We start from the raw sequence: 19,606 nt of genomic DNA, 5'->3' as shown, positions 1-19,606 counted from the left end.
ACACTCATTACAGTTGAGAGGAAAATTAGTCACTGAGGCTCCTGCATGAACTCAAGAGAGGTGACATGGAAGAAAAAGAAGAAGAAGTGAGTGGGTGTGTGGTGTATGAGCTGCCTCTCACATCAAAGATGAGCTCAGGCCATAATTCAGCAGAGCAGGATGACGTACCTCTGTCTTGTCGGACACCTCAAAAACCAGCTGCACATGCGGGTGGAGGGCACGGCCTTAATAAGCCCAGATCCTCTCCCCCGCTGTCCCGTCACACCACTGAGAACACACCCCCGCCGCCTCACGCACGGCCTTCACCGTCGGCGTCGTAAATAGAAAACGACATGACGTGAGACGAGCAGCGAGACCGAGAGGTGTTGAGAGAGAAAAAACAGAAAGAAGAATGGGAGGAATATGGAGGAAAAGGGAGAAACGGCAGCCAAACGTAGATATGGATGCACGATGATTCACAGGACGCTTTGATCTGACGCAGAGGGTTACGGACGTGTGAGGGGAGTTATGGGAGGGATGATTTGTTGGAGGCAGTGATGAGTGGAGTGGAATTTTACTGTCCATGTGTCTGCCAGGATCAGTTACCTTTGACTTCAACCCCCCAAAAAAAAAACACTTGTGAGGCTCACCCCAAATGATCTTGGCAAAGGGATCTAAAGCAAGTGGCCTGCATGTGTATGGTGTTTTTAGCACATGTACAGTGTTTACATTATCACCTGATTATTGTGTGAATCCACAAGTGGCTTGTGTGCGTGTGTGCGTGTGTGTGTGTGTGTGTGTGTGTCAGTGTCAGAAAGTGATTCAAGATGAAGCAGAGATGTTCAGCTGAGAAAAAGGCCCAGCTGGTTCTCATTGTGCAGAATACAGTTTCTATTACCAGCGGTGCAATCACTTTAAAGGCTACTTGTAGCCGCACCGTTTCCATTATAGAGCGACCATTTACATTTCTGCACCTGCGTTCTAACCAGCACTGCAAATGAAGTGGGGAACGCAAACCTGATGACAAATAATGCAAAAAAAAAAACAAAAAAAACGTTTTTTAACCCTTTAACACCCTCAAAATGTCCAACTGTAGAATCTAAAGCAGTGCTTTTGCCCATTTTTCCCATGTTGAAATACTGGTTTAACAATTTAAAATGAAGAAAAACACAGCAGTTGTACATGGACAACAGATTTTGCATGTTCAATTTGAAATTTGAACATTATGAAACATATTTACAATAAGATTTTTGGAGTCTTTGTCGTCTCTCAATGTGCAGAAACAGGCCAACAAATGGAAACTATGTACAGGTGTTCTTCCCACGCTCTCCTGTCTGGCGACAAAGACGCTGATTCTCGGGCTTCCTGAAACAGCACGAGTGAAATTACCGTAGTATCCACACGTTGGCTTTGACGTGCAAGATATCTAGATTTTCCCAGTGTCCCATTACATGCTATAGTTGCATATTTATAAGCTTTACACCATGCCTCGAGGTAGAGTTGTATCTAGTGGAAAAGAATGGTACATTTAAATGTTCTTTTTTACTCAGAAGTGGGATCAAAAAGATGTTTTTTTTTATTCTCAGTCTCTTCTTTTCCAGTAAGTTGTGAAAATGTGACTCACAGGTCAGGTCTTATTAGATAGTTGCATGTCAGACTTTGTGGCAGGCTGCACTTAATGCAAGATATACAGTGTGTATGAAAAACACGACATGTCTCCGTAATAAAAAGATTGCATCACTTCAAAAACGAACTGCATGATTCAGAATTTATTGAGGATTGTCTTCTCTCTGGCTAAAAATAGATGTTTTTCAAGTTCTTCCTCGGCTATCGGAGCGTCCCACTGGACGGAGCTTGCGGGGCCTTCCATTCACAGTCAGCGCTTCTAATGTAGCAGAGGGGGAAACAACAGGCCGTATCGGTGAGACATATTGGCCTATAAAACTATACGCGGCCACATTCACATGGAGTTATTCCTCAGCAACTCTCACTAATGCCTTCAGCCCCGTTCATTCACAGATCCAAACCTCTGCAGTGTTGCCGCCGCGGGGCTGATGACAAGGTGTTTCTGAAATCGCATTAGGGGCCCTTTCATAAAGGATTCATTGGGGAGTGTGTAACAGCTTGAAGCATTTAGGCTTTGTTTAATACGATGCAGACTCAATGCTGCATGCACGAGCGATGCTTTGTCTCCCGTGTGGTGGGGGGGGGGGCCTAGATGCCAGAGACCCCCACTGACAGAGTTACCTTTGATATTTGGAGGTGAAGGGGAGACATAGGTCAGAATAACCGCTCTCCAACACACACAGATGCTACCACCACCACCACAACCGCCACCTGTATGCTCTGTACCTGACTCCTCTGTGCTGCCCTGTAGAGTTATGGCTGCCCAATAAACAAGCCACACTTTGAAGTGCATCTCTCCAAGGCATTACGTTCTCCTGGGAGACGTGTGTGGAGAAAAGAAATCATGATGTACAGCAGCTCTGTGTCCATTGTTCATGCTGCATGTGTTAGGTAAGGTGCCCGAGATCTAACACCCCCGGAAAAATGAGGCATAAAAAAATATAAATGTAAATTAAAACTGTAGTCCGTAACTTTTAAATACAAATAAAGGCCCATATATCAGGGGTGTGAAACTCATTTTAGTTCAGGGGCCACGTACAGCGCAATTTTTAACAACTTATAAACAACAATGACTCCAAATGTTTTCCTTTTCTTTACATTGAATGAACTTTTGACAGCAACAACCAGAAATTTCTTGAGAAAAATAAGTGCAAAAACAATGTTACACCTAAATTTACCATTTTGACACATGTGCATTACACCTTACAGATCTAGAAAAGGCACAAAACATTTAGTGGCAGGTATCTGGAATGTAGTCCTTCAGTGGAAAAGTGGAATTTTAACAAATCTGGTGGGCCAGTTCTGGCCCGCGGGCTGTATGTTTGATACCCCTGGTGTAGAGTAAAGCAGCATTGACTGTGTAATTTACCGTTACACACAAAAACGTACAAAAACTAGAAAGAAACTAACACTAAAAGTAATGTTTACAAAGAAAAACAACATCAACAAAAACAAGTTACACACTGTGGCTTTAAGTCTTAATCGCAGAGTCTTACATGAGTTCCACTGACACTTTTTTGAGGACTTCAACATGTAAAATATCGGTAACTCACACCACTGACTCCCTGTGATCAGTGGCTGACCCGCCGCACCACCTGTGCTACATACATGCTTGTGTAGACAGAGAGGGATTAGCTGTGGAGGCTGCAGGTCAGCGCGCTGTTTATCACAGCTCTCAGCGCAAAGTAACAAACCTTGAATTCAAACCCACGCTCAACTCAGATGCACTTCACCGACTCGACAGTTACACAAAACAGTGCTGCCACGGCAATTATGCCGGCTATAACACAATTATATTCATTATGCAGGTACTACTTCCAGAATCTGAACTTTAACCAGGCCAAAGGGAAGGTGGAAGACGAGAGGAGGAGGAGGTGGGGAAGGGTGGGGGGGGGGGGAGGATGGGGTCGTTTTTTGATAGGGCCAGAGTAAATTTGCCCAACAAATGACAGAGGGGACCGTGCACGCCGGTGCCGATGGGGCCGCCGACTGCACAAATAACGCCGCGTAATTAGTGCTGCACTTGTGACCCTGGTGCCAAGGTTAACATGATGGTCGGCTCGGCTTCACAGTGCGATGTGTAAGCCAGGTGGCCCTGGCTGTAGACGGAGGGGACGGGGGGAGGGGGGGGGGGGGGGGGGGCTACAAGGAGGTTAGGCTGGGCTCGGGCAGGTCGGGGGGAGGCATCACAGCAAGACTGGGCAAACAGTGGTTGTTGTTTGTTCTGCTGATTGGGCCACGACACGCAGGGGGGGAAGCTCAGTGGATGTCAACACGGAGGCGGCGTTTACAGTCCACTGTCACTGTCTCACTGTCACCTGTGTCACCAATGACACCCTCACTCAGCGCTGCTTCAGGCACAACTCTTGTTTTACAGTGAAGATGCAGGACAGTAAATCTACTCTGTGTGGCTTCAACTCATGGTTAAATAACAGAGTTCACCTCACAGTCCTTTCACCTGTCATCTGCAAAGTCAGGACGTTCATATGACAGTACAAAAACTGAACTATTATGTTCGTCTGACTAAAACTGGACTTTTAAAATACATATAAACATGTTAGTCTGACTGAAATGACACTAAATTGAATTTTGCAAAGTCAGACTAACTGACCCAGGTCATGCAAGTCAAGTTACTATTGTACTTGTAATTTTCTTTACATGTTGATATTTGTGTGCTTTTAAAAAAAATAATATATAAAGATATTAATCTTTCCATTATTAGCCATCAAATTATTATAGTTGTTTGACATGAAACCACTTAATACTAACAAGCAGAAAGTACAGTATATCGCCCCCTTGTGGAGTGGAGGTGTAGTCAGTGAATGGCAAAATGCAAAAAGCTTAATGAACTGAATATTTTAAAGTTCATGGATGGTAGGAGGACTCAGAATGTTGCTCAACATGCTAACAACTAGCCACCATGTAAAGTTGTTTTTAAAAATGCTAAAGCTGCATTCACACCGGAGCTATTCACACTGAGATTTTCAATAGATAGAAAGTCAATGTGCAAACACAGGAAGAGGCAAATTTTAATTGCCCCAATGCTTAAGTTAAGAATGTTGACACAATGACCAACCAGTGTTGAGATTCTCCAGATGACATCACATACTTGATGTCATCTGAAATTCAAAATTCAATGATTCCCAAGGCACGAAGGACGCGACGCGTAAATTCCTGTTCAGTCTGAACACAGCCTAATACTGACAAACTGAAAAGGGGACATAGTGCCACCTAGTGGAGGCAAACACCCTCCATTCACTAAATCAATTTCCCGTTAGTGCTTGTATAATGGCACAAGAACATTCGTCTTATCAAACGTCTTATTTCACTTAAAAGTGCTTGTAAATGTACTGACTGTTCATTTCTCTCGTTGCAGCTTCTCTGGCCACCGTCAGAGTCATGGTTTTAATTTGAGGTGAAAATTATTGAATGTGCTCATGTGAGAAGGCCTCAAACGCGTGGCCCAGCCTCGGGACGCAGACCCCCCGGGAGACATTCTGAAGACGACACCACATTTTTCTTTCACACTCTTGGATCTGAGTTATTAGCTCGGGGGCTGAAAGCGTGCTGATGTGAAAAGGAGCCGTGATGAGAAAAACAGGTGAGCTATTTAACTGCACTTTCACAGCCATTAAAGTGCCAACACACTGGGTCACCATGGCGATGAGTGCTGAGTGCAAAGGCTTCTGGGGGAGTCGGCATTTTTGTGAGAGCTGCGTGTTTGTTGTCAAATTTGAAACCTTTAAAAAAAAAAAAAAAAAAGATTCTTTATTTCTTTAAATAAATGCAAAACAACATGTTTTTAGATGTCACATATTGGTAAGGAAGAAGATTTAAAACCCTAACTGAAATATGTCACACCAGGTGCATAAATACATGTTATTACCACTTAAAACAGTCATTGTACTATTTCATTTGTAAAAATTATGTAAGAAATATGTGAAAGTTAGAAGTGTATTCCTGTAAAATAATAACATATAAGATGTCTGCACACCATTTATTTGTGTGTACACAGATGTGATGGTCGCATTATTTCAGCTTGCAAGACTACAAACAGCAGCCCTCAGTAATCCTGTAAATATTTTCACCTTTTCAGAACTATTTTAATCAAAAATACAATCATTTTTAGCGTTATAAGAGTTAGAATTGTGTGCAATTTGTTAAAAGGAGGATAAACACCTCCAGCATTGGTTATGACTAAATCAGGGTAACATGCAGCGGATTAAAATGGCCTGTTGAATTGATTTGACATATTATTATTAGAAATAAAACTGTTTACAACAAAGGTTAAGTGCTGGCTAAAAGAGAGCAGAGCTTAAACAGAGCTGTATATTAGGTTCATTTGACTTGTAAGTTTTGGTGTATTATCAAGTGTCATTTTAGTCATTTTATTGTACTGATTACGTATAATATTTATCATTTGACCACTGTTATTGTGTGTAATGTAGTTTAGCTTGTAGTTCTTTTAGTTGTATATGCATTTAGATTTGAATGTGTTATGTGTGTTTGATCACGTGTTATTATGCTGTTCATGTAAAGCCCAACTAGGGACAACATTTTCCAACTAGCAATAGCTATAAACTCTACATACAGCACATCAGTTGCATTATTTGTATTGGAACTATGTCAACTGTATTCATTTGAATACTATTCTATTCTATTGTGCACATACAAGTGTTGTGTGCTGTACCATGTGTTATAAGTACTTTAATCCAAGAGTGAGCGCAGTAAGAGTTGTGTAACTGATGTGTTTTATATTAACAGCAGAGGATGCAACAATCGTATTTAATGTGGCTTAAACGCCGGGCTGCAGAGAAATGTCTTTTTTTTGTAGCACATTGTGGTTTTAACATTTAACCACAGGGGTTATGTGGAATTTACTTTATATCTAACAAAAGTTGGCGTGTTCAAAATGCAACCCTTTTTTGAGACGGCTGTTTCACATTTCTTTTTGCCCAGACTCGTCCATTGTTTCAACAGGATGTGATACACTAATTATATTTACAAGTGCGGGCCCAGACTACAGAGTTACACTAACACGATAAACACACCTGCTGACTGATGAACAGAACAGCCTCGCAGTGTTTGTCAGTGCACTTCTGCCGGATGTTAAATCAATAAACTACCTCAGCCTGATGTTGTCCACAGACTGGTGGAGTCTTACTCATTCTGGACTCGGTGGAATTGTATCTCATCAGAATGGTATTTAAGTGTTTTGATGGGCTGGGATCATAAATGTGCATAAACATAATTATGTAGTATAAATGTATGATTCAGAGGACTGGCATCGAGAGCGGAACAAAGTTTTTTTTTTTAAACATATACTTTTATATCTAACAAAAGAGGCACTGTTGTCTAATGGACATGTATTATCGCCAAAATAAAGATAGTGTGACGCAATTGTACCAGTGCTCAGGTTATTTATGTAAAAAAAAAAAAAAAAAATGTATCTGATTTATCTGATCTATTCCTTTACATCACACTTGTTATGTCATTTGTTTTATTCCAGATTCCAGAAACCACACCAATACATTATTCTTCATTTATTGACAAGTCGGTGTTAAATTGGAACATGGGCAAGTTTTATCGATTAAGATAAGTAAGGTTTTTAGAGCAGAGATTGCGCCATGGAAACAGTATGTATCTTCAAGTCAAGCTCACTTTTGTTCTAAAAGCACAATGTCTTAAGTTTAGCCTGCGTGAGATTTGTCCTGGTGTTCCATTCGAATGTCCTAGGAGAACAAAATACCATAAATTGCCTTGTACCTTATATTATACCTTTACTATGTCATCTTCAGAGGAGTTGGTTTATCAGAAAAGAAAAGTGAGGCAAGAAAAAAACAATTGGAGTGGTGATAATGCCCTGTTCTCTCTCACTCTCTCAGGCTGATGTCCATCATGAAGCTGACCTCAGCTGAGGCCAGAGATACGAGGAGAACGACGCTCCTCATCATACTCATACAAATGAAGCATATGCTTACTTCATATCAGCAGGTACCTGTAAGTGCAGCATCCATCTCCCTACAAATGTGTCCAAACAATTGTAATTGCAGTGTCCCCCATTGTCCCAAAATGAACTGCAGTTATTGCATTTGTTCAAAACAGAGTGATGATCTGGTTCCAAGTCTTTAGGTTGATGGAATTTATCCACAAAAAAAACATTTCACTCACGATATCATCCAAGACTCTCGACTCTATTTCCTATTTTGTCGTCTTGCTCAGTACTTTATGGCTAATTAGTTCATAGACCCCAAGTTGTCCCTGCTCCTCACTTTGAGAACCACTGCTGAATGAAAATCAGCCAGCCAATACCACTAGGTAATGACACAGAGGTCACAGAGCTTCAAAGGTCACTGGTCATTGGGTGAGCATTAAAATAACTTTTAAATGCTTTTAATCAATTTCATTTATTCATTAATTCATTGTCTACCGCTTGATCCTCCACATGAGGGTCACAGGGGTCGCTGGTGCCAATCCCAGCAGACCTAGGGTGAAAGGTGGTGTCCCACCCTGGACACATCCCCGGCACGTCACAGGACCACACAGACACAAACAAACATTCACGCTCACTGTCAATTTAGAGTCAAATTAACCTCTGCATGTTTTTCGACTGTGGGAGGAAACTTTAATTTAATTTAAAATATGTTTTTTTTTATTAAATCTTGCTCCTCGTCACAGCCACACAAACCTTTTCTCACTCAAACCAGAGTCTGTGTTGTAGGTTTAACATTAACATCTGCAACACCTGAATTTCCCCTATAGGAATAATTCAATGTTTCTGTTTTTGTGATTCTAATGCAAAGTAACATGGGATTCCATGTGTTTTTAATCTTGTTTAAAAGTTATTGATAATTGATGGTTTGACATGTTCCAACAGTGGAGGCCTGCAACTAATGATTATGTTCATAATTAATCTGTTGGTTTTTTTGTTTGGTCCATAATTTGTTTTTAAAATATTGATGGATGTTGCCCACACCTCGAAACATTCTCAAATGTCCAAAATAATTCAGTTTAATTGATTTTCTTCTTGTTTTCACACTCAAAAATGGAAAATTTTCCCTCACTAGTTCAAAAGTGTGCTTGAAAATGCTAAAAATGTACCTTTTGACTATCAGGGATGGCACAAAGGGGCTTAAATCAAAATAAGGATCTAGTTTGTACTATTTAAACCCCAAGGGTACAGACACATATCCCCTTTAAAATAAAATAAAAAACATTACCACTGCACATTTAGTGTGTTTTTGTAATTTTAGTACACAAATAAGGTTTTTATTCAGGCAAATAAATGGTCAGAATGTTCATTTTCGTCACTTTAAAACAACAAAACTGAATCACACCTTTTCATTGACTACATTTCAGTACCGTATTATTGTTTGAGTGCATGTCCTTGAGACAATATTCACATTTATGAAGCTGAAAAATCAGAGAGCTTGTTGTATTTATTTGAAAAAAAGACTCAAAATAGTTTAAGATTAACTTAGTAATTGAGCAATAATTGCAGTTCCTTTATGAGTCCATCCATCACAATACATTCATACATATTCGTACAGAAGCTTTTAAACGTAGAGCAAGTCACCATAAATATTCAAGTCATCGCACAGTAGATAATCCCAGCAGCGCGTGTACACATTTTAACCATAAATAATCAATAATTAGAAATAAATAAATAATAATAGAGGTTCCACATGAGAAAAACAAACAAACAGAAACACAATTAACCGTATTGCCATCATTGGAAGCAGCACCTGACATGCTAAAACACATTACACCAATCTGCTTCTCGCGCCTGTCGTCGTCGTCATCTCATTTACATGAGTAAAGCTCTTTTTAACACATCGACTCGCAGTCTAATGAGCCGCAGTCCAGAAAGCACTTGAGGGCCACATGCAGAAGTATGAGCCCCGAGTACACGTCCATTCAGTCTCATGCCACTGTGTCCCCCTCTCGCCATCACTCTGTGACAAGTGCCGGCCGTCTTTACCTCCTCAGCCACAGAAACAATGGCTCTCAATTACAGTCAACAATGAATTAGAATATTAAAAGCCACACGGGATGAAGAAGTGGTTGAGGTTGGAGAAAGCCTGAGGTGTGTGACCCGGTGAGAAGTCCGCAGATGTCGATCGGCGGCGGGCCCCATCCTGCTGGCTGCCTGCCTATCTTTGACATGTAGAGAGGGAAGAGAGAAGAGAAGAGGCAGGAACAAACGTGAACCACCTCCACGCCGTCATCTCCACAGTCGGGGCGCCCCCCATGTTCTTCACTTAATCCCATTTAATCCAAGAGAGGCGGGCTGTCAGATCTGAGAAAAGGGGAGCAGGGCGAAACAAAAGCAGGAGAAACACATGAGGTTTAATACATTTTAAAGAGTTTTTAACAAGTCCTACGTCTGGACCTGAAGAATGGGGGGGGGGGGGCAACACTTATTCCTGAAAAGCCCCATAAAGATGATTCAGAGAAGATTCCCACAGAAATAATAAAATCAGCTAAATGACAAATGAGGGAAACACACCTGGGGATAAAAGTCTGCTTAACGTGACAATTCATTGTTTGTTCTTCACTGAAAAGAATTACATGTAATTAACAATTAAAAAGACTCGATGGAAGTATAACTTAAAAAGATTAAACAGATTCAGTTGGAAATATCTAGGTCCTGATTTTGATTTGATTATTCATTTTGGTGATATGGCTTTAAGGATTTAAAAAAAGAATGTTGACCTTGCGAGATAGAGATTGTCCAGACACTGTGGAAGTGTGCTTTCTGAGTGCTTCTCTATAGTTTTACGGTGCTTTTTTGGTGTAAAATGTAGATTTGTGATAAGAATACTGATAAATGCTGTTTTCTCCAGCTTTAAAAACGTAGGTGTTTTTGGTGAGTTTATGGCCAGTGTTTCATTCCGGGTCATGCTGAAGTGTATTTAATGAGGAGTAAAGTAAAGCTTAGCAGCATACAGAGTTTACTAGAGGGGCCCAACATATAAGCAAAGTGCTTAGGGGCCCCATGGCCACAGATGGGCCCCTAAGAGCACTTGACATACCTTACAAGACGGTATTTTTTTATTAAACAGTTGATGTTGTTAGTGATAAGTATTCAAAGATGCAATTTATTCATTTTATTACGGTGACAGTTACGAGTCAATCAATCCCTGTTGACCACTGACTTCATAAAGTGTGTATATAAGTATTGGGGGTGGACATTAAATCAAATTGTGCTTATATAGGGCCTCAAAAAGGCTTAGACCGGCTCTGCAATTTACAATATACTACAATTATCAAGCAGCTTCTACAATATTCAACATTATCTATCCATACATTCATAATTTGATTTAAATTATTTTACAAAAAAAAACCCGTAGCCTATGATTTACACCACTGTTAAGATCACAACTAGTCAATTATTAATCGATTATTAAATGTTCACATTCGAATTGATTGGAGTTGGATTATTGTCTGTTCTCATCTGCAACTCAAACATGAGAGTGATCAACTCACCACTTGTGTTCCAGATGGCGTTGGTCTGGTTCTTGTAGCCGTTCTTCATGCATTCGTCCACATAGGACTTGGGGTCGCAGCCTGACATGAGGATCTCCCTCAGCAGAGCGATGTAGGCGATGGCCAGTCTCAGCGTGTCGATCTTTGACAGCCGCTTCTCGTAGGGAAACGTCGGCACGTGGCAGCGCAGCTCCTCGAAGGCGGAATTGATGCTCAGCATCCTCTTCCTCTCCCGGATGTTGGCCGCGTGCCGCTGCACCTTGTAGGGCTGATGGGAGACGATCCTGTGCGCCCTGTGCTTGGTCACGTCCAGGGATTCGTCCACGCAGGGGCTCTCCCCCTCGGCGTAGATGACGCTCGCGCCTGGAGACTGCACGTCGAGGTCGGTGAAGGTCAGCTGCGCGTCCGGGAACATGGACTGGCAGCCGAAAGAGGACCAGGGCGACAGCTGACCTGTGGCTGCCGTGCAGTCCGACAGGAAGGTGTCCAGCTGGCTCTGAAACTGAAAGTTCTGGTCCATCTGTCCCCAAAATGCAAAATCCGTGCTGCCATCGTGGTCGAAATCAAACAGTATGTCCTCCATATTCACTTAATAAATAAATAAATAAATAAATAAATAAAGTGCACAGGTGTAACAGACAGAGTCTGTGGAGACAGAAACGGACACAGCGCCTGTATTTTTTCCTTAATGAACCAGTGGGCTATCTGCACGCGCCCGGATTTCTTCTCGTGTGACAGTCTCGTGGACACATCTCGTGGATTAAATACTTCCAGGGCCTCCGTGTTTCTCAGCGGGTCGCATTGGCCAATTCTAAAGGCTGAATAGGGGCCCTTGAGAAACACTTTACCCCTCCTTGCGGATCGCTCTTTGCTTTAAAAACAAATTACAAAGGAATCAGTTGATCTCCTATAACTACAAAAAACGAGGGGGGGTGGGTGGGGGTTTGGGGGGGGAACACGTGTCCAATTATAAACTCCCCTGCCCAAGTAGTCCCGCTAATATTGACAAAACCACTCACTATTTAGCAGCCATTGGAGGCGCCTGTGCCTATAGCATTGTGGCGCAGCAGGCCGTGCCAACCCGGCCCTCTGAAGAATGGGACTATTTTATCTATTAAAGCTCAGCTGACAACAAACACTGCTGCCAGAAACACATGAGCACTTTTTGTGTGTGTCTCTGCAAAAAAACCTAACGAGTTTTTAATGGAAAACAAGCTCTACACGCTCGTGCGCTTTGTGCTTCGTGTTTATTCTGGTGTAGACATATTTTACGCACTCCACTCCAAACAGACCTACACGATGCAAAATATTCCTGCGGCAACGCCACAGCTCGTCCCACATAATTTGAGTCTAGTGGCCACATTAATACACTCCCAATTTGCAAATGATATGACTGGATAAATGGCAAAGCGTGTGGCGAGGACGCGCTGTAATTACGCGCGGGTTAATCAAACAGCCCAGAGAGTCCTTTCTTCGAGGTTGGATGGAGGGCAGACCGGGATGGACTTTAATTCAGGAAGGCTGTATATGTTTGCGAACACGTGGTTTTGATTTGTCAAAGTCCTCCACGATGCAAATTTAAAGAGGATCTGTGTGTTGCAGTAAACACTGCAGGCGCGAATGGGGGGGCAGCAGCAGCTGATTTAACCAAAAATCACCCCGACGATCAACAATGAGACAGGTGAAGCTTGTCTCTGTCAGTAAACATTTCACAGCTCCACACGTGCGCCACAGAGATGAGTTTTAATTACATTTAAAGAAGATCCAAATTAAGATCTGTGCTGCTGTCATAAAATAATGAAAATCATCATGTTTGACCTGTAAATCAGAATTATATTCCTGTAACGCACCTGCGCTACAGTCCCAGGTCCTGCTGCTTTAACGGAGGTGTCCCAAGTTTAATTCGAAAATAATTAAATCCTCTTAAATCGTTACAGATGTGATGAGATTTGCGAACATGACGCACACGACGAGCTGTTTGTTTTCTCTGCAGGAACAAAAGAAAGAAAGGCCGCAGTGCTGTCGGCATTCTTCTTCACTGAGCCTGATTTCCCTGATGGGACTTCAGTTTGCGTGAGGGAACACAGTGCACTTACTTGCCTTTATTTTCCACCGGATCTTAACAGTTCCAGTGTTGAAGCGCTGACACACGTCGAATAAAGCACAACGTCCTGATCCTCTTTGTTAGTCACCATCTCATCTTTATCCATCTTTATCCATCTCGTCCGTGCGTAAAGAGCGCACGGACCAAAAAACGAATTATTTCGATTAACGCCACATCAAGTTCACTTCCTATAGGTGTCAGAGGCTTAATGTGCAAACAAAGGGAGTCGTTTTTTCTCTATTTAAAATTGTACTTCTTGATATTGTGATCAAAATCAGATTTCAAGGCCCAGTGTGTAAGATTTAGGTCAAATGATTTCCATTTGGCAAAGATGGAATATAAAATAACAATACCAATGAGGTTTTTTATGTGTGTAATCACCGGGATTTTTACAAACTGTTGTTTTCAGTATAACATAATTAACCTGTTTTATTCCCTTCAGAAGGTGATTTTTAATGATAACTGGAGGCTACAATAGAGTCATCCATACAGCTTCATCAACAGCTAAATCCTGCAAACTTTACCTTTACGCCTCTAATTAGTAGAACATATTAAAACATTCATTCTGGAATATTTATTTTTTAATTAATTCAACAGAAAAATAAAGATTTTAAGCTTCGTTCACGTTTGGATGCGTTTACGTAAAACCAAATCAGCTGAACAGAATATTACAATCACAGTGATTGAGTGAGTGAGTGAATGAATGAATAAATGAATAAGGGAAAGGGGAGCGAATGTGGAGAGGTGCGGTCCCTGTCAGGACCTTCTGTCGCTGCCTGTCAGCAGCATCTCTCTCCCAGCTGACGGTGCCGCTCTGGTTTGGTCCGGACTCAAGAGTCGCGCCTGTCAGACTCAGATCCGCCTCATTGTCTCTACAACAATAATTCAAGAGAGGCTGAAAAAGGTTTGACAAAGATAGAAAAGTGAAAAAAAAAAACGTACGGACGCAACGTATACAGCACTGTGTTTGCGTGTCTCTGTGTGTGATTCACTGTCACACAGTCCGCAGTAAAAAAAAAAAACCAACCGTCCACGCAGGATGGATGGCGCGCGCACGCAGAACTGCCTGGAAAAGTCAAGTGCAGCCTTGGACGCAGCGCGAGGACACATGCTCGCAATTAGGACTGTGGTTTTAAAGCTGTTTCCCACCTGGGACTTACTGTGTGGAAAACAAGGAAGTTAATGAAACTGTAAATCAAACGCACATCACAGTTGATCCACTCCAGCTCTTTCATGCATTTCCTTTTCCCCCTCGTATTATGATATTATTATTATTTTTATTTTTTTGATTCGCTGACACACTTTGGAGATCTGTGTGGACACTGTTAACTCAGACATTACTTGTGTCATTTCCTACAAATTAGTGAGCTGTGCTGCCGAGCTCTGATGGAGTTCTCTGAGTCAGTGCCATGGATACAGTCATCCCTCTGCTGTGTCCAAATCCCTTCATCAACCTCCTCGTTTCTCTTTCTGTGTCTTTGTCTCTGTTTGTCTTCTTGACACGTCCATGGTGTCTGTCCCCCTTTCTGCTCTTTCTCCATGTGCTCATGTACATTATGGTTTTGCACAGTTATTATTGGACTCTCTGTTGACTTACATTTCATTTGGACAGCCTAACCCTGTGGTTCTCAAACTCTGGTGTGTGTACCACCAGTGGTACACGAGCTTCCTCTGGTGGTACTTACAAAAAAAATATAGAGCCAAAGTATGCCGTAAACATCAAATAAAGAAATGTTATTGCACATGATGTAGGTTTTACTCTGCAGTGAACATTGGAACAAATTCAAGTGTCCATAGCAGCATCACAGTCTGTTTTAAGTGTCATGTACCGTCTGCCTGAGGGCAGAAGGTTAAACAGATGGTGAGCAGGGTGGGATGACTCTTTCAAGACCACTCCTCTAATTAACTGTCAATGCTACTTATACTTGGTCAGCCAATGACACTGTTTTGCCGCTTACATGGCGTGCCAGGACCATATAGTTGGCAAAGCGGCAAAACAGTGCCATTGGCTCGCTTAACACAGCACCTTTTTTATTGCTTTTCCATTAGAGATAGCACTAATAGTCACTAGTTTGTGTGTGTCAAAGTCACAGCAGATTCATGCAGCCGTGCTGTGATGACTCCGCCCACGTTGAGGAAGTACTATAGTACTGGACGAGCAAACTAAACACTGTAGAGTCAAGCCGTGCCATGGCGAGGTGTCCGGGGACCATGTAGTGGAAAAGTGGCATTTGTCTAATTTTTTGTGACCGACCCTTCCCTTCATCCACTCATCCCTTCAACCTCTAATATCATCCTTCCACTTGTTTTTCTTCTTTGGGGTTTTGGCAGTTGGCATCCTTAATATGTATCAGGTGACATATGTAAGAAATGTATGACTGTATATTCAGACAAACCAAATAACATCATCAGAGCTTTATCAGTGCTTATGTTTTGGTTTTGTTTTCTCGCCACTGTACAGTAAACTGCCCAATAACACAGCTAATCGCACTTCAACACAGGAGATGCCAGCAGAGGGAGCAGAGAGCAGCTCAGCATCTGTAATACTTGGGTCTGCAGGATGTAGAGATGTATTAAAAATATAGGCAGCTGAAAGTGGAGAGGAAGCTGATGACAGGCCGCAACAGACATGCTGGTGTGGATACTTTTCTCCAGAACAGGAGAGCAACACGGTGAACTTCAGCCAAGGTTAGTGCTCTATCTTTGTCATGAGATATTTAACTTATGTAATATTTTTTTTATATTCAGTTGTCATCTCCTCTCATCATGTGATAAGTCTCTGGTGCTGGTCTCAAGCAGAGACACTTTCACTTTCAATCTCCACCTGTTGCGGACGTGAAAAGTAACCAGTATCAGTGTAACGGCAGGTATAAGGGCAACGTCTGGCCATGCTCAAGCAATGTTTTCATTTGGGAATGCAGTAACAGTTTTAAAGGTCACTGTGGTATGTTTTATATCAACCACCTCCTATTTTTCCCTTTTTCCCTGTTCCTTCCTCATCAGTGTATTAAAGGGGTCCCATGTTCCACGTTTGTTTGTTTATTCGTGGAGTTTTATGGCATTTGGAATCAGTAATGTTGCATTACTGCTTTCCTCTGGATCTAATTATCCATTACTCTTTTTACTTTTCATGCCTTCTTGCTGGATCAGTGCCCCCTTTACCCCACCCCTCCATTCCTTCATCCCCTCTTCTATTCCTTTTCCGTTTGCACATACCTCATCCAAATCTCCTCCCGGTAATGTCTTGTTAAATCAAATGGGATAGAGACAGAAGCACTCAATCTGAGTCTCCCTCAACCCAAGGCACACAGAGTCGTCATCAAACAACCATCAGGCTGATATGTTTGTGTTTTTACCTAAAAAGTGTTTTGGCCCCATACGGAACACAAGTCACATGATGTCATTGTGCAAACAATGCTCCCTGGCCCCTTACCCTAACCTTAACCATCACAACTAGGTGCCTATAACCCTAACCTTAACCTAACCAAAATTCAGATCTCAGTCCTAAACTTACCCAGCTCCTCAAATATGAGGTTTTGCCTCATGATGACCAAGTTTTGGTCTCCATAAGGACTCCTGGTTCTGAAAAAGTCAGTGTTTGTACCAGTAAATGTCCAGAAGAGGTAACAGTGAAAGAAGTAGAGTGGAAGTTGTAGTAACCAGTCCATCAATGGAACCAAAAAAAAAGAAAATGTCAGGGTTCTGTTCAATGACGCACATCTTGTTTGTTTGTTTGGGTGAAGCACTGCAGATAAACATCTCGGCTCTGAAAGCCTCCGGGATCTGTCTCGGCTGTGCTGAGAGAATGGCATAGCAGTCATAGCAGCCAAGTGCAATCTTCAGCGTCGGCCACAAACAGCTCTTTGATCCGCGCTGGGACTGAGCCCATTACAGTGTCACGGCACATTGAAGCGATATCTTAGAGCAGAAGTTACCCTTGACCACAGATTCAGATCCAGATTGTTGTGGGTCTTTACCTTTAAAGGTACCCACCGTCGGCTTTAATGCAATCAACAGTATGAAAGGGCACAGCAGTCAACTGAATGAAAGAAAAAAAATATTTGCAGGAAATGCCATGAGTGATGTGATGTGGAAATGTTTTACATCCTAAATAAATTGTTACTGCATCCGAGACACACTCAATGTGTGTTCGCCTGGATTTGTGTCATTTGTGTCAAGACAAACGTATAGGTACTTGTGAATCTGCCAAGGAAAGGGCTCGTGATTTTAATTCTTGCAGTTGAGAAGCAGCTCACTGGCTCCGTGCCCATTCATGTCTGCGTTTCGGGTCCAGGTCTGGTCTGGAAAAAGCATCATGTCATAAAGTAGGTCTCAAGCAAACACCCCTCCTCCAGGAGTACCACCCCTCTCCCTGGACCTGCTCGACCCTGAGGCTGCATGCATCTCAGCCCTCAGCTTGATAAAAACACATTGATTTCGCTCCGTGTGTGTGTGTGTGTATGTGTGCTCTATGACAACAGGTGGTATTCAGATAATGTGACGTTGGTGTGTGCAGCACATCACGGGCTTCCCCTGCACTCCGGTATTATGATCACTCTGTGTTTCTATTATGAGACATTTGGTGTGCGTCTCTGTGGAATATGTGTAAAGCCACACAGTCCAAATGTGTTGACAGCAATCATCAGTAGTGACACCTGACCAGATGTCAACTTTAGCCCCCACTCCCAAAGCCCCACACTCACTGCTCGCACTCACCTCCTCCTCCAAAAGAAAAGTACCTGACTTTAAAAGGTAGAGTTTTACCCAGGAGCATACTCTTGCTCTTCATTTGAACATGTACACTGATTTTTTAGCAAAATTCCAGCTCTCAGAGACTATTAAACCCAGTGAACCCATAAAAAGGACATTTAGAGATTTGGTTCCAAGAAAAATGAAAAAATAAGGGCCAAGGACACATAGTCACATTCTACTCCAGGATTCATATTTGCCTTTTCCAACTCTTTGGGTGCACAGTAATATACGAGACGTGATCCTTTCTGGTGTCAGAGTCCGACTCATCATGGGACGTTTATAATGAGTGAAATCAGCATTTTATATCTAAATATTGAGGAAGTCACTCCTAAAAGTGGAGTAATGATTCTGTGGATGTTTGCACCACATCCACTCTGGTTGTAGTTAGTGTGATTTAAGTATGACAGCCATAAACCTTTTCTTTTTTTTCCCTTTCTGCTGGACTCCGGTGGAAAGAAGACAAACTCTGTGATCTGACTTTAAGAGGAGCACCAGAGCAATTTAGTTTTAGACTTGTGGGACCTGTAAAGGCACAGGATTTTAAGAAAGAGCAGAGGTTCGGATACCCTGACGTTGCTCTCTGTCATGCACCCTAAATCCCGAGATCCTACATATCCCATAAAATGACATGATATCGCTTTCATTAGAGGCTCCCTGCTTCATGTCTTCAGACTTCAGAGAGATACTGTTTTTTTAAAGACAGATTAGTACCACTACTGAACTTCATGTGTAACATTTTTGGACTCTCTGGAGCCCAAAATCCCTCAAATCAGAGAAGTAACTCAAGTTAGAAATTTGACACCAAGATACAACCATTCATGACGTCACCCATAAGAATCTGAGCTCCTGTTTTGAAGCCTCGAGATTCCCATATATGACTGGTGCTATGTTGACAAGTTATGATGTGTCACCTGCTATCAGGCACCTACTGGGATGTACCTATGTGAGGACTATTGGTCCTGACATGGTCCGTGTTTATGCCAGAAAAGGTCCTAAAGAGATAACAGATATAAGTTTACACACACACACACACATATGGAGGATACTCAGGAGATGGTCTTAACAGACATGAGGGCATCTTAGGTCACTGCAGAGACATGCTGGTGCTGGACACACAGCCCCTAAAGACCAGCTGCTGGCTTTGTTCTTCACACCAGTTGTCTCCATCTCTCTTTGTCCTCACTCTGTTGTTCAGGTCAGTGATGTGTGGCACATTTTCCCATCCTCATCTTAAAAAAAAAGAAACCCTCAGTCTTTTCTCCTCAGGGTTTGAGAGACCTGAGCTCTGATTTGATTTGGGGATGGGGAGGAAACACACTTAGGACAATATTCACAGGTTGAGTGTTGGATGGACTATAGTGACACGAAAGCTTGATTGAGGATAGAGAACACTGAACACAGAAGGTGAATGCGTTCTTGACACACACAGAGACCAGAGAGGGACAAAACGAAGAATGCAAACAGGGAGCATCTCTAATGTCAGTCTATGGTTAAATGGGTATTTATCTGATAATCCAATTATCTCTTTTCCTCTCTGCAGATTAATGTGTCCCCTCTACTGACAGATGATGCAGTGTCTACATCTGTGATGGGACCGATCCACGCAAGTGACCATGTTGTTTGCATTGTTTGTGTCCTGCCTTGATTACCTTGATA

General features: G+C 42.2%; 1 protein-coding gene and 1 long non-coding RNA gene across 3 annotated transcripts; one reads left to right on the top strand and one right to left on the bottom strand.

Moving 5' to 3' along the window:
- The first annotated feature begins 4,990 nt into the window (after positions 1-4,990).
- LOC131453186 (uncharacterized) lies at positions 4,991-11,192 on the top strand. Of its 2 annotated transcripts, none has more exons than XR_009237938.1 (3): positions 4,991-5,206; positions 7,491-7,599; positions 11,109-11,192. It is a non-coding gene; the product is annotated as an uncharacterized LOC131453186 (long non-coding RNA). The 2 variants fall into 2 exon arrangements; XR_009237932.1 differs by having other exon boundaries at positions 7,491-7,605; positions 11,109-11,170.
- On the bottom strand, positions 9,025-11,952 carry LOC131453170 (pancreas transcription factor 1 subunit alpha). Its single transcript, XM_058622448.1, has 2 exons — positions 11,095-11,952; positions 9,025-9,904 (listed from the first exon to the last, which is right to left on the bottom strand). Exons 1-2 carry the CDS (start codon positions 11,675-11,677, stop codon positions 9,867-9,869), a joined length of 621 nt encoding a protein of 206 aa, XP_058478431.1. The 5' UTR covers positions 11,678-11,952; the 3' UTR covers positions 9,025-9,866.
- Between the last annotated feature and the right edge of the window lie 7,654 nt (positions 11,953-19,606).

This window comes from Solea solea, chromosome 2, assembly GCF_958295425.1.
Source record: "Solea solea chromosome 2, fSolSol10.1, whole genome shotgun sequence".
In the NCBI taxonomy this organism is placed as follows: Eukaryota; Metazoa; Chordata; class Actinopteri; order Pleuronectiformes; family Soleidae; genus Solea; species Solea solea.
Note: the sequence above shows the minus strand (reverse complement) of the source record. Positions and strands in the feature narration are given on the sequence as shown.

Bases quoted from the DNA above. Each gene is read 5' to 3' on its own strand.
- LOC131453170 (XM_058622448.1), bottom strand. From the start codon at position 11,677: ATGGAGGACATACTGTTTGATTTCGACCACGATGGCAGCACGGATTTT. The intron at 9,905-11,094 runs GTGAGTTGATCA...CCCTTTTCTCAG, and splicing joins CGCCATCTGGAACACAAGTG to ATCTGACAGCCCGCCTCTCT.